Source organism: Centropristis striata, chromosome 10 (genome assembly GCF_030273125.1).
Source record: "Centropristis striata isolate RG_2023a ecotype Rhode Island chromosome 10, C.striata_1.0, whole genome shotgun sequence".
Taxonomy (NCBI): domain Eukaryota; kingdom Metazoa; phylum Chordata; class Actinopteri; order Perciformes; family Serranidae; genus Centropristis; species Centropristis striata.
This window is the reverse complement of record NC_081526.1, coordinates 11,025,092-11,038,611: the sequence shown is the minus strand read 5'-3', so window position 1 is coordinate 11,038,611 and position 13,520 is coordinate 11,025,092. Positions and strand designations below refer to the sequence as shown.

General features: G+C 36.2%; 2 protein-coding genes across 2 annotated transcripts; both read left to right on the top strand.

Moving 5' to 3' along the window:
- The first annotated feature begins 291 nt into the window (after nucleotides 1–291).
- LOC131979091 (claudin-10-like) lies at nucleotides 292–6,091 on the top strand. The gene is made up of 5 exons (XM_059342998.1): nucleotides 292–566; nucleotides 4,113–4,274; nucleotides 4,359–4,440; nucleotides 5,710–5,814; nucleotides 5,935–6,091. The coding sequence occupies exons 1-5, from the start codon at nucleotides 353–355 to the stop codon at nucleotides 6,089–6,091; spliced, it is 720 nt and encodes a 239-aa protein (XP_059198981.1). The 5' UTR covers nucleotides 292–352.
- Nucleotides 6,092–7,697: 1,606 nt separating this feature from the next.
- Nucleotides 7,698–10,279, top strand: LOC131979089 (claudin-10-like). Its single transcript, XM_059342996.1, has 5 exons — nucleotides 7,698–7,929; nucleotides 8,872–9,033; nucleotides 9,289–9,376; nucleotides 9,498–9,605; nucleotides 9,694–10,279. Exons 1-5 carry the CDS (start codon nucleotides 7,698–7,700, stop codon nucleotides 9,878–9,880), a joined length of 777 nt encoding a protein of 258 aa, XP_059198979.1. The 3' UTR covers nucleotides 9,881–10,279.
- Nucleotides 10,280–13,520: the final 3,241 nt, after the last annotated feature.

The window sequence follows — 13,520 nt, the reverse complement described above, 5'->3', positions numbered from 1 at the left end:
AAATATTGTGTGCGCAAATAGATGAGCCAGTAAGTGGACTTTGTCACATTGCTTCTTCTTTTGAGGATTACTGATTACTGCTTTATTTTTTTTAATGTTAATATGATACTTGACCCTTTTTGTAGACCAAAACAGTCCCGTCAAATACTGCTGGTCAGAATGTAATGCCTAACTTCCTTCCTACTATGTCACTTTCAGTCGCTTGTGTCCATCCCTCGCCACTAGAGGCAAGATGTCCCGTCTGTAAATCATCTCAATGAAACACATGTCCACAGTGTAATTTGCCTGCCTGAGGCTATTTTATTTCTTCTCATTTTCTTGAATCTGTTAAAAGACTTCATACATTTCTTAAATGTCAGGCTTGCAGATCCTGGCTCTTGTCAGCGGCCTGGTCGGGCTGGGCGCCACTATCGGCGCCACAGTTTCCAATGAATGGAGGGCAACTAGTCGGGCATCCTCGGTCATCACAGCAACCTGGGTGCTCCAAGGTCTGTGGAACAACTGTGCTGGGAATGCTATTGGAGCTCTGCACTGCAGACCACATCATACTATCTTTAAGCTGGAAGGTAAGAACACAGGGCCTAAGTCTCACAGCGACCACATTTCACTCACACTGCTGCATGACACATTTTTAACAAGATATTGTATGTGTACTGTGAAGGTGCTTTACGAACTCTTCCAATGGGGGATAAAACAGTGTCACCTGCATTCACAACCACATAAACAAATATGTGGTTTCACACGTATGTATCATCGATATATCAAGAACCACTAAGCTGCTGCGTAAATTTGTTCAAAACTCAAACTTGGCGGGAAAAAAAACCTGTTCACATTTTTTTTAAATATAATTATGAGGATTTATTTTTCTCCAGCTGTTTTTCAAACATGTCTTTCCTATCATGAAGTTAATTTTAAGTGATGTGTTTTGCAAATAAATCTGTACTTATGGTTGTTAAGTATCTTAGTAGAGGAAACCGTCTGAGAGTGTTTTGTCAATTTGTCAAAAATGAGGTGTGGTACCATTTTTTTTAAAAGATTTTTTTTTCAAGTTGTACCTTCTATAACAAAAAATGTTGTATCATTATCTTTATGGCCTTTGCTGATATAATCACAAACAACTTGTTAGCTTGACAAATATTGCTTTTGATTTATAGCAGAAATGAAACTCATGCTGAAAAAAATAAGTAAGGGATAACTTTTGTTCCAGATGATATTTCACTTGTTAACTTAATGTATAACTATGACAGTGTGTGAGTCACAGAGGAGGTAAACAAAGACCTGTTGTAGGCTGGAAAGGCCAGAAAAACAGAAAATTTAGATTTCACTCCAATCAGAACATGACATTTTGTGAACCCTTTCTGACCCATATTTTATCAAATTGAGATGTGTATTACTTGATATTGAAGGTATTACGCTCTTATTGTCTATAATTATATATAACATTTGCATGTTACTAACTCACAGTGTTTACAGCTGAATGTGAAGATTAAATACAGTTTATTCAATCTGTCAATGAATTCATCCAATTCAGGGTCATTTAAAAATAATAACATATTTTTTGAAGAACGATTGCAGAGTGGTTTGAGATTCTCAGCTCCATCTGATGGTGGCAGTATTGTCTGTACAAAAACCTTATCTACAGTGTGTGCATCCACCAGATGGGGCTCTATTTACCATGATAAAAGCCAATTAAAATGAATTAATTAATCCTTTATTTAGGTGTGATTTCCGTCCTGTTTGCTCTTTTAAAACTGTGACATCACAAATGTATTTTTAGTTATGCTTTTCTAAATGAATTAACACATTTCTTTGCAATGTAACAGCAACTCTGTTTCCCTAGAGTGAGCAGCATGCTGTTAATAAGTTATCAAAATCTGCTATTTTTGGTCTTTGAGGAAGTTACAGCACTCTTGTCGCACATTTATCAAAGTTGGCAGTGCAAGGTGAAAGGTAGAAGGTGACGCTGTGGTGTCCACTGTGCTGTTTCCTCTTTTAAATGTCTGTTCTGTATCTGTTGTTTCTCAAGAAGGGTTTTTTCCCCTCACAAATAAATCCAGAAATCTGGACAGAAATATATGCAGGAAAAAAACAGATAAAAAATATATTTAAAAAATGTATTATTATTATTATTATTATTATTATTATTATTATTATTATTATTATTATTGTTATTATTATTATTATCAGTAGTAGTAGTAGTAGTAGTAATAGTAGTATTATCATTATTATTATTTAACACAGCTAAGAAAAATTGTTATGTAGTAAGTGGATTTACTTTTAATTAAAAAAACAATTAAAAAAAAACAACATAACAATAAAATATATATTTTTTCCATTATGGTGTCATTACTTATACTTTTTAAGCAAGTAATCTGAATTTAAGCATTCCATTTCCATCACATTGTACATAACCCACTCAAAATATGCACACGTAAACACTTATACACTAATAATAATAATAATAATAATAATAATTGTAATCATAATAACAAGAATAATAATAAGGATAATAATAAACTTTATTTGTATAGCATATTTCAAAACATAGTAACTAAGTGCTTTGCTCCATAAATAAAATAAAAAAAGAATCCATTAAAATGACAATAAAATAAAAAAAAATTGTGCAACAAGGGAGAATAAACTAAAATAAAGTCAAAAATAAAACAATATAATTTATTTACATTGGTGCACAGCAAGGAATTAATGAGGTAAAGGGATATTTTCCCCCCTTTATGCTTACACTTCCTTTAATTTTAAAACGCCGTCACTGGTCATCAGGACACTTTCAACATCCACAACCTTCAGTCCCCATCATCTCTGACACACAGACGCGTCACAGTGACGTATCTGAATGAGTGGGTGTCAGACGCTATAACAGACCACTGGCCACCTGTTGATGTTTAAGGCCAAACTCCTCCCTACAGAATATAACAGTCCACCACACATTAACTATCAATCACAGCCTATCCATTGAACTTACTGGTGCAGAGGCTAGCTACGTGTCAACGAGCCTGACTGGCCAGGGAACCATCATTTAGTTTCAGGTCTCACCATCTTAATTGGCGTCACACAGGAGTGTGGAGGAGTCCTCTCTGCAGAATGTTCCAGGAGATCTTGGCCTTTATTTTTAGCACTTCGGGGTGGGTGCTTGTGTCTTCCACTCTGCCGCTGGACTACTGGAAAGTGTCTACACTTGATGGAACAGTAATCACCACAGCTACATACTGGTCCAATCTGTGGAAGACCTGCGTCACTGATTCAACTGGAGTCTCCAACTGCAAAGACTTCCCCTCGATGCTGGCACTGGATGGTCAGCCTGTTGTTCCATTTTTATTGTTGTATTTTCTTGTTTTTTCGCCCTTACCCTTAAAGAGCCCTTACTAATGTCTGAAAAGCTTGTTTTAATTTTTTCTTTTTTAAATAGTGCCGATTCATCCTCAGTTACAATAGCCTTATAAGAAATTAATTCTGTATTGTAAATGTATTTCTGTTTGTTGTTTCGTTAAAGAGCACATGTTAATTAAGCACTTGGTGTAATTTCTCTTTGGCTTACTTTTCTAGACTAGTGCGGAATCATGTTCAGTTTCCGACACTTTATAAGTTCAAATTCTTTCTCTAAGTTTTGCTAGAAAATTCAAGTTGAAGTCCAATGCTACTCAGGACTAATATATGTCCTAAGGCCTAATGCAGGTCGTAAAGTAACAACTCATTTACCTCCAAATGTGTCAATGTTTAGCCTTTGTTCCTGGAGCTTGAAAGCTATAAAGGAGATTTACTGGGACCCTCAGGCGGTTTCTCCCATGGCTGACTAGTCTCAGGGGTTAACTTTCATGGTAATATTTGCCTCAAAATCACATCCTGAATGGCACGTCTCATACTGAGACAGCCACGGCACCGCCACAAAGTGTCTGACAACAATTAGGGTTACTCGTAACAAATTGGTTTTCCTGCTTTATGTGTAAATTGGTCACAAGGTCAGTAACTCAATGACCTTGCGATGTGCAGATTTGAGATAACAGGGGATGCAAAACCACAGGAGGGAGCCAAAAGAAGAAACATTCTTTAAACTGCATATAAGTTGAATAAGTTCCCCTTTTATTTAATGTTTGCAGGCTACATCCAAGCATGCAGGGGATTGATGATTGCAGCAGTCATTCTGGGCTTTTTTGGTTCTATATTTGCCCTTGTTGGAATGAAATGTACCAAGATTGGAGGAACTGACAAAAACAAAGCCAGGATTGCCTGCTTTGCTGGAGTATGTTTCATTCTTAGTGGTAAGTATAGTGGAATTGTCTGTTTAATAAATTTCTTTTTCTGTGTGATCTCATTAGATTCTTGTTCTTTCTTGCTCTTCTCAGGCCTCTGCTCACTTTCAGCGTGCTCCCTCTATGCTCACCGGATAACAACCGAGTTTTTTGACCCAATGTTTATGGCACAAAAGTAAGAACCGTCTCATTAAGTGTTTATGTCATTTGTATTCTATATTTTGTTTCAATTTTAACCTGGACAAAGTGTCAAATAACAGCTAATAAGTGTCGATCAAATATCGAACTACAGGCAGAGTATATTATACTTTTTAGGTTTTACCTAAGACAGGAAAACATAACATAGGTGGCAGCAAAAAAATGTTGACTTCCATGTATAAAATTAACCAGATCTTCGACACTGTGAGGCTCATAGAGCATTTTCAGCAGAGACTTTCACCAGCAAAGCAAGCTAACTTCCTGTTCAGCCCACCATTAACCTGAATGGGATTAAAATTGTTCAAATATGTGGCTCTTTGAGTCTGAATCTCTTTCCCACTTTAAATCAATGGGAAATTGTCTTGGGCCCCATAACATCATGTTACCGACATGGAAGTCGTAATTCCCCAGTTTGGCCACTATGTCAAATCTTCCTGGGGGTTCATTACTGTCCTATAAAAACATACAGAGAAATGGCATGTACACTTTCCACAGTTTCAAGTTTCCCTAAAAACACAATTTTCTTGATTTGACCCAGACTGGTGGATCCTAAATCCTCAATCCTAAATGGGTTACTTTGCTTGTGTTGTATGAACTCTAAAATGTGCACTAATGCTCTTCGTGGTCAGCGAGGAGATATCTGTGTTGTTTTATATGAAAACAAACTGTTTTATTCATAAAATTAGTTATAAAATGAATCAAAAATATAGTAAAGACACTGCCAAGGATATAAATAATAGTTTTAACCTCTACAAATCTCAAATTTTACCTCTAGATACTCTATCTATATCTGAAGGAAGGATCATTTTATTGCTTCTCAAATCAGCAAAAATCAGTTTTCAGCTCCGCTAAAACAATCCACAGGTGTTTTAATGATCAATCAGCCTTTAAACACTATAAACATGGATTAACACAATGTGCCACTGGAACACATGAGTGATGACTGCTGACAATAGATATTTCTTAAGTTTTACGTTTCCAGCTTTAATAGCAATTTACTACATTAACAATGTCTAGACTGTATATATATATATATATATATATATATATATATATAATATATATGTGTGTGTGTATATGTGTGTGTGTGTGTGTGTGTGTGTGTGTGTGTGTGTGTGTGTGTGTGTATGTATATGTATATGTATAAGTGCTTTTCTTTCAAAAATAAGACTAAAAGAATGGCATTTAGGGTGTCAAATTTGACCGTTAAACTACATAATGCTTACGCAACGGTCTTTGTCTGTAGGTATGAACTGGGAGCTGCTCTCTTTATCGGCTGGGCAGGTTCCATCCTCTGCATCATCGGAGGAGGCATGCTCTGCTTCTCCATCAAAGGTTCTTTTAGCAAAAGGTTGGTTTGAGTAACACACAAAAAATATATTACGCAGAAGACACATGTATGAATCAATTCTGTTGAGTCATGTAGGTGTTTTGATTTATTAAGATGAATCTGTGTTCTGTCTCTTTACAGCCACAGTCAGGGAAAGTATATCTACAAAGGTGCTGCCTCACACTCTCATATCTCCGCTTACCCAAGAGGGCAGGCGATGTCTGTAAACCAGAGGCCGCCTCCTGACTATAGCAACTCCTCCAGGATGCAGCACTTTGATAAGAATGTGTATGTGTGAGGGATGTGAATATAAAACACTTTTAGCCACGGGGTAGTCTTAAAATATCTACTGTAACTCTAAAAAGATACAGCACAGTCTATAAAACTTGGTGGTTTCTGTCTAATAGCAGCAGAATTAACTGATATTAATCTGTGGCTCACCGGGGGAATACATTTAGAATATTTAAATATTTCTACTGAGGGTGCTGAATTTAAAGTTGTATAATGCCGTTTACTCTCTGACCTTGGGGGATTGCTTTTTTTCTATACAGCAGGCAACTTCTGTAAATATTACTGTTCATTGAGTAAATGATTATCTATCATTAGACAGCTAAATCTAAACATTTGCTCCAAAATGGGCCTTTAAAATCAATTGTTTGCATTATTTTCTGTATTTTTATGTGCGTATGTGGCAAATAACTGTATAATATTTTGTAAGACATTTCCTTTGTTGCCCTGCGATAGTCTCCAGCACCCCGAGTTCAAATGAGCAGTTAAGGATAATGAATGAATGAATGAATTTTCTTTGTTGGATGTATCTTTAACTGTAAGTAACCTGTCCATGATGTTAATCTGTAATGACAATGTTTAAAACAGTGTCTTACACAGATTCTCTTGTTTTCCCTGACATAAACATTAACTATGATTTTGTAATAAGCAAGAACGTCAGAAGAGGACAGCATCTCGTCATCGTCTGGTTTCAAATGTCTGGCGAATGATGAGAAGGCTCCTTTTTTTTTTTTAAAGGTGAATGTCTGTGTGGAAATAAAACACATAAAATGAGTTTCGGCAGACGAGTGTTTTTCTTGTTTTGCCAACAGATGATGTCATATCTGCTCTTCAGTGATCACAGCCAGTCTGACAAGGGCAGCAGTTTTGCAGTTTCTGTTATGTTAGAGAAGTCACCCTTTCACCCGAATAATAATGATTCAAACTCTTTACTAGCATTGGCTTTCTTGTAAATACATATTAAATTGGGTAATGCTTTATATTAAGGTCCTTGTAATAACCATTAATTAACAAGTAATAAGGCCCTTGTAAGTCCTTACAAGATGCTTATTAACATTATTGTGTGTTTATAAGCTTACATAAGTGTTAATAATGGCATTACAAACACCCATGACCCACCCATTATGTCTTTGCCATGCCTTTATTAATCTTTTGTTTGCTTATTGATATTAAAATATACTTTATTGCTCATCTATTATAAGTTAACTATAAGTTAACTATGCTTTTTGCAACTACCAGATCTAAAGCGAGAACAATGCCTTATTACTTGTTAATTCATGCTTATTAAGGACCTTATTATAAAGCGTTACCTTAAATTATTTCTTCTTATTAGTGAGTGAAAAAAATAGATGTTCACCTGAAAAAGTTGGTATGAGTTGTCTCAAATTGCGAGCACACTCCAGAGAGTTTACAGTAAACATCTAGCACTGTGGTACAGAGCCCTCATCAACACTAATGGCACACGACACAAACACAATGTCATCCTGTCCTGAAACAGGAAACCACCAGCTCAACAAACTCAACACCCTGCTTCTAACCGAGCAGACTTTTAGTGTGTTTAGTGCTTCTACCCAAGAGGAGTGGTCCCTACCTGGTTTAGTTTAGTGATTACAGAAATGAAGAAACGTCTAATTCAAGTACTTGGCTTCTTATCTTCATCGCTGGGATGGGCATTTGTGCTGATCACCATGGCCATGGACTATTGGAGGATCGTACAAATAGGAGGACAAGGAGGCTCCTTCATCATCAAAGTGGCTTGGTACTGGTCCAACCTGTGGAAGGATTGTTTCACCGACTCCACGGCTGTTACCAACTGTAGAGACTTCCCTGTGCTCTGGAGTGTCACCGGTAAGCTATTCACATGTTGTGGGTTTTAGCAGCGATGTTTCTAATCTCTGTATCTGTTCGCTTTTCACTCTGAATGAGAAAGGTTTGCAGAGTTTTGAAGAAGAAATAATATATTCTTTATCAAAGAAATTAAAAGTTGAATTCATAAGCAATAACAAATTAAAACATCATGCTTGTTGCTCCCCAGCTTCTCTTGGACAGGTATTACCAGTAGGTTAGGTTGTTAAGGTGAGCTACATATTTCTAGATATTGTTAAGTAAATAACATACTACTCTTCATGTGGCCACAGTGGCCACTGTTGAGAAAAGGACACATGGACTCATTTCAAGCTGTGATTATATATGATAAAATATGATACAATTAACATCATTTAATGTTTATAATCTTTGTTACAGTTTTCTTTAAAAGATGTAATGGTAAAAGTAATAGTATGGCCATTTATTAAAGCACAACTTGTAATAAAATCCTATTAGATGATTACATGCATATATTGTTTGATGAATGTTGTGCATTTAACAAACCTGCATTTAACATCAGTGATTAATTTGTCAATATTTTTGAGCATTAACAAGTGATAAATACTGACTTTGACAAAAAACACAAAGTCAAGGCATAACTGAAATTTAAGCTTTTTTTAAAGAATGTATGGGCTACTTTCAATGGGAAATATTATACTTTATAATTCACAAGGTTAACACTCAGAATGATAAAGCAAAATGAGAAGTCTAGTAGTTCAACGGGTGTATCATACCATAACAATGCGTGTTTTGTGCCAACATGACATTGAGTTTGCACCAGAGGGTTAAGCTGAGTATTAAAAGTATTTAAAAGTAAAAAGCTCTTCTGTAACCTTGAATCATTTCTGTTCCGTCTGAGAGAAATTTAACTTTTTCTCTTGAATGATTTCTATTTTTTTTCCTGTTTCTTTCTGTTTCTCACAGCTTATGTCCAGGGAGTGCGAGGACTGTTGATGTGCGGGTTAACTCTTGGATTCTTTGCTGTCGTGCTCTGCTTTGTTGGGATGGAGTGCACCTATATTGGTGGAGCTGAAAAAACCAAGGACAAACTGGTTTTTGCCGGCACAGTGTTTCACATTGCTGGCAGTGAGTACAAACAACACACACACACACACACACACACACACCCTTTATTTAACCAGGTAAAAGTCTCGTTGAGTTTTAAAAAAAAATCTCTTTTCCAAGAGTGACCTGGCCAACAAAGCAGCATAAAAAGTGACATGTTACAACATTTAAACACAGTTAACATAAATAATTAAATACAATTGAATACAAATACAGCCATCACAGCATCAGATATGTTTTGCCCCCATTAATTCCTAATTATTTCACCTCATGCAGGTATCTCAGATCTTGCTGCCTACTGCTTATACATCAACAGGATTGCCAGAACATCCTTTGCTCCCACTCTTGGGCCGGGAGTGTTACGGTACACTGAATTACCATATTGTATAATGTCAACCTTTAATTCAACAGTAAAATAAGTATAATAAAATAAGTATTTATAGTATTCACCATGTATCATGACTTTGCATTTGAACTAATTTCAGGTATGACCTAGGACCTCCCATATTTCTTGGACTGGTGGGATGTTTTTTAATCCTGTTAGGGGCTGCGTTTTACGCTGTGACAGTCTACCGAGTAATCTGCCCTGAAAGGTATAAATTCACCCATCTTCACTCTTTTTTTCTGTGAGTGCGGAGTTCATATCACATTAATTAATTTGGCTATGTTTTTGTCTTACAGTAACGTGGTATATGCCTATGGAGGACGCACATACATGGATCCTCGCTCCAGAGGAAGAACCCTGTACACCGGATACTACAAACCCTACGGATCATATTTGGGCTCTGGATCATACGGCAGCTCCAAGTTATCAAAGCTCTCTCAGACAACACCCACAAAAATCTCAGAAAGAGATGCATTTGTGTAGTAGCTCAAAGCTCTCTTGTCATATGTGTATAGTTTTATTTTTGGCACAACAAGACAAAGTAGGTCCAATTCTAAATTTAATAAAAAATCAGCATACCATATTCAGTACTGTGCAAAAGTCTTAGACAGGCGTGAAACAATGCCTAGAAGAACTGAAGATAAAGGGTGGCCACTCCAAATATTATTCTGTTCCCTCACTTTGCACTTTGTTAATTGATAAAAACAAATAAACTATTAAGATTTCTATTTTTGAGAGCATTTTTATTCACAGCATTTTTTGCAAACCTGCCTAAACTTACTGTGCACAGTACTGTATATTCTGTAAATAGGATGAAGAATGATGTGTTCGTGCTCTTACTCTGGTCACACACACTGTATAAAATACATTGTCTTGTGTTTACTCATCCTTTGATAACTTATTTGTGATTTAAGCGTGTATTACAATTAAAAATGTTACTGAAATATCTATGAATAAAATGACTTTATACCTAATGACTGTTTTGTCTCTCCAGTTGTTAACCCTTTATCAGGAAAATAACTATATTTGGTAACTTCAGTGGTTATCATCGATATTTCGAGAAAAAAGTTGCAAATTTACTAGATTAAAGTTGCAAATCTACAAGAAAAAAAGTCACAGATTTAAGAGATTTAAAGTGGCAAATGTGCATGAACAAGTTGCAGATTTACAAGAAAAAAGTGTGAAACTTTTTTCTCGCAGATTCACCACTTTAAATCTCATAAATCTGCACATTTTTTTCTTGTAAATTTGCCACTTTAACCTCGTAAACTTTTTTCTCAAAATGTTACCCCCCTCCCCCGGATCCATATGTTTTTTTTTACGCATTCTGGCTGTATGTAATATCCTCCAATATTCTCTAGGGTTGAAATTTGGAATTTGCAAGTATTTCAATGAATGTCCTATTAAGGGTTTAATATGCTTCATGATTACTTATGACAGTCCTTGTCATTTTGCACCAGTACCTACAGTGTACAGTGTGTTATTCTTCTGACAAAATAATTAAACTTTTACCATTCGAACATGTGATGTGAAGTCTCCAAGTTCCATATGGCTTTGTTCACATTTATAGGTTTTAAAGGGGTAGTTTGGATGTCTTGAAGTGGGGTTGTATGAGGTACTTATCCATGGGCTTTTGAAAGGTAGCCTGGCAAGCCACAAATGCATCAGTTATTTTTTTTAATTTTCCAAGTGGCACTATCAACGGTAACTAAAACTAGAAAATTTCCTCTGGGGGAAATTTTGAAAGGGCCACGGGGGCTACTGCCGGTGTGTGTACACTATGATGAGATTCTTCAGAGATTTCAAACAATTAATACTAGTAATGTTATGATACTATTCCTCTTCAAGTATTTATTTATACAGCAACCTATGCCCTTTAACCTCAAAATGTGTGTGTGTGTGAAACATTTGTATCTGGAGGAGTGTGCGCGCTTACGCGCGCATATGTGTGTGTGTGTGTGTGTGTGTGTGTGTGTGTGTGTGTGCGTGCGTGTATCTTTAACTGATATTACATTAAATGACCAGTGTGTGTGTGTGTGCGTGCGTGTATCTTTAACTGTTATTACATTAAATGACCAGTGTGTGTGTGCGTGCGTGTATCTTTAACTGTTATTACATTAAATGACCAGTGTGTGTGTGTGCGTGCGTGTATCTTTAACTGATATTACATTAAATGACCATTGTGTGTGTGCGTGCGTGTATCTTTAACTGATATTACATTAAATGACCAGTGTGTGTGTGCGTGCGTGTATCTTTAACTGTTATTACATTAAATGACCAGTGTGTGTGTGCGTGCGTGTATCTTTAACTGTTATTACATTAAATGACCTGTGTGTGTGTGTGTGCGTGCGTGTATCTGTAACTGTAATCACATCAAAACATCAAAGCATTGGGTCGACCAATCAGAGCAGAGCAATCAACGGAATTAACAGCTGTGGAATCTTCTGGCAGAGTGAAAGCAGCCAGAGGTGGGCAGAGTGAAATTTCTGGCCTCGAACAGAAAGCATTTTTGGCAAAACCATAATACCTATCATTGATCCGACTTCACTTTGAGCGTCCTGAGTTCTTCCTGAACCTCTACATATGTTTTTTTTGTTAAGAAAAATGAAAAAATAGCTTTGTTAGAGCGATCTAAAAAAACAGTTAAATCTCACTTTTTCCGAAATCTTCCTGCGTTTTTAATATGGGACCCAATGAGGCTGTTGGTGGTTTTGGTGGCGCATCTTTGCGTCGTACACCCAAATTATAACTCTGACAGCTTTACCAGAGGATTGTGAGTGAGAAGACAAATTTTCCTACATTTCTATGTATAAATTATTTCTGTAGAGTGGAATTTGCGGCGTGGAGCGCAGTTTTCAAATTTATTTTTTGACAGTTTTACCTCTCCCTCTACACTCTGAGCGATGACATCACACACTCTGACACGAACATTCCGTGCAATACACACCCATTATAATCTCAGAATTTCTCCAAAAATGATCATGGTCATTGAACAGGGATTGATAAAAAACTATATGACCTATCGAAACGCAAAGTAATACACCAATACACAAGACTTGTGTCTACTGTTTAAAGTTTAAATGGAGTCTCTAGGTGAAATTATGCCGGAGAAGTAGACGTCTGAAAATCTTCAATTAATGTTCTTTTTTGCTCATTTTCTTTCGGCCGTCCCATTCATTTCAATGCAAAATTTTGGGCAGTTTTTCGCGACTTACGTCGCGAAAAATTCATATTCCGTAGAGAAAAGCAATAGCACACCGATCCCGATCAAACCGCACATTTTGATATATAATTTGTAGCGGGACGAAATTGCGTCCGGAAGAGGAATAAGAAGAAATCCACAGTATAACAGTAATGCTCGGGGCTTTGCCCCGAGCACTGGTCCCTACAGCTATAGCTGTATGGGACCAGTGCTCGGTGCGATTGCCCCGAGGCCCTAATTACAGATAAACAGTTCACTAAAATATGTTTCTGAAAACATTTAGGGTAAGAAATAAGCAACGCTTTCACAGAATCTTGACGCTGGACGTAATTCATCAAATCAAAGCTGTTCACTGGCTCGGCCCTGGAGAGTGACCACTGACTGACAAACTATGTGTTGTTGCTGCCCAAGGTTATAATAGTTTTGGATTTTTCATTAGTTTTAGTTTTAATTTCGTTGTCAATTTTTGTTTTCAAATTCAGTTAGTTTTAATTAGTTTTTAGAGTGAGTTTGCTAGTTTTGATTAGTTTTATTTTTTGGAAAATGCTTAGTTTTAGTTTAGTTTTTATTAGTTTTAGTGTTAGTTTTAGTTTTTGTAATGGGGTATTTTTTGGGTGCCAGATTCAATAAGGTCACAATTAATGTTTCCTTTATTTCTGATCCATCTCAGCCCCAATAAATTTACTAAGTCATAAAACCAGATAGATGAAATAGATTTCATATCAACCAAAAAGGTTTATGTATGAAAAAAGTTGTCAAAGACGAAAACTAAGGACATTTTCACTATAATTTTAGTTAGTTTTAGTTAGTTTTGTAACCACACAATACAGTTTCAGTTAGTTATCGTTTTTTTAAAAACTCTAGTTTTTATTTTTATTTCAGTTAACGAAAATGTTTTTTCAATTCTAGTTTTCGTTATTT

What these genes read in the sequence shown, in the direction of transcription:
- LOC131979091 (XM_059342998.1), top strand. Translation starts at nt 353, where the DNA reads ATGTCAGGCTTGCAGATCCTGGCTCTTGTCAGCGGCCTGGTCGGGCTG. An exon ending in CCAATGTTTATGGCACAAAA is followed by an intron (nt 4,441 to 5,709) that starts GTAAGAACCGTC and finishes CTTTGTCTGTAG; the next exon opens with GTATGAACTGGGAGCTGCTC. An exon ending in AAAGGTTCTTTTAGCAAAAG is followed by an intron (nt 5,815 to 5,934) that starts GTTGGTTTGAGT and finishes GTCTCTTTACAG; the next exon opens with CCACAGTCAGGGAAAGTATA.
- LOC131979089 (XM_059342996.1), top strand. Translation starts at nt 7,698, where the DNA reads ATGAAGAAACGTCTAATTCAAGTACTTGGCTTCTTATCTTCATCGCTG. An exon ending in TGTGCTCTGGAGTGTCACCG is followed by an intron (nt 7,930 to 8,871) that starts GTAAGCTATTCA and finishes TGTTTCTCACAG; the next exon opens with CTTATGTCCAGGGAGTGCGA. An exon ending in CGAGTAATCTGCCCTGAAAG is followed by an intron (nt 9,606 to 9,693) that starts GTATAAATTCAC and finishes TTTGTCTTACAG; the next exon opens with TAACGTGGTATATGCCTATG.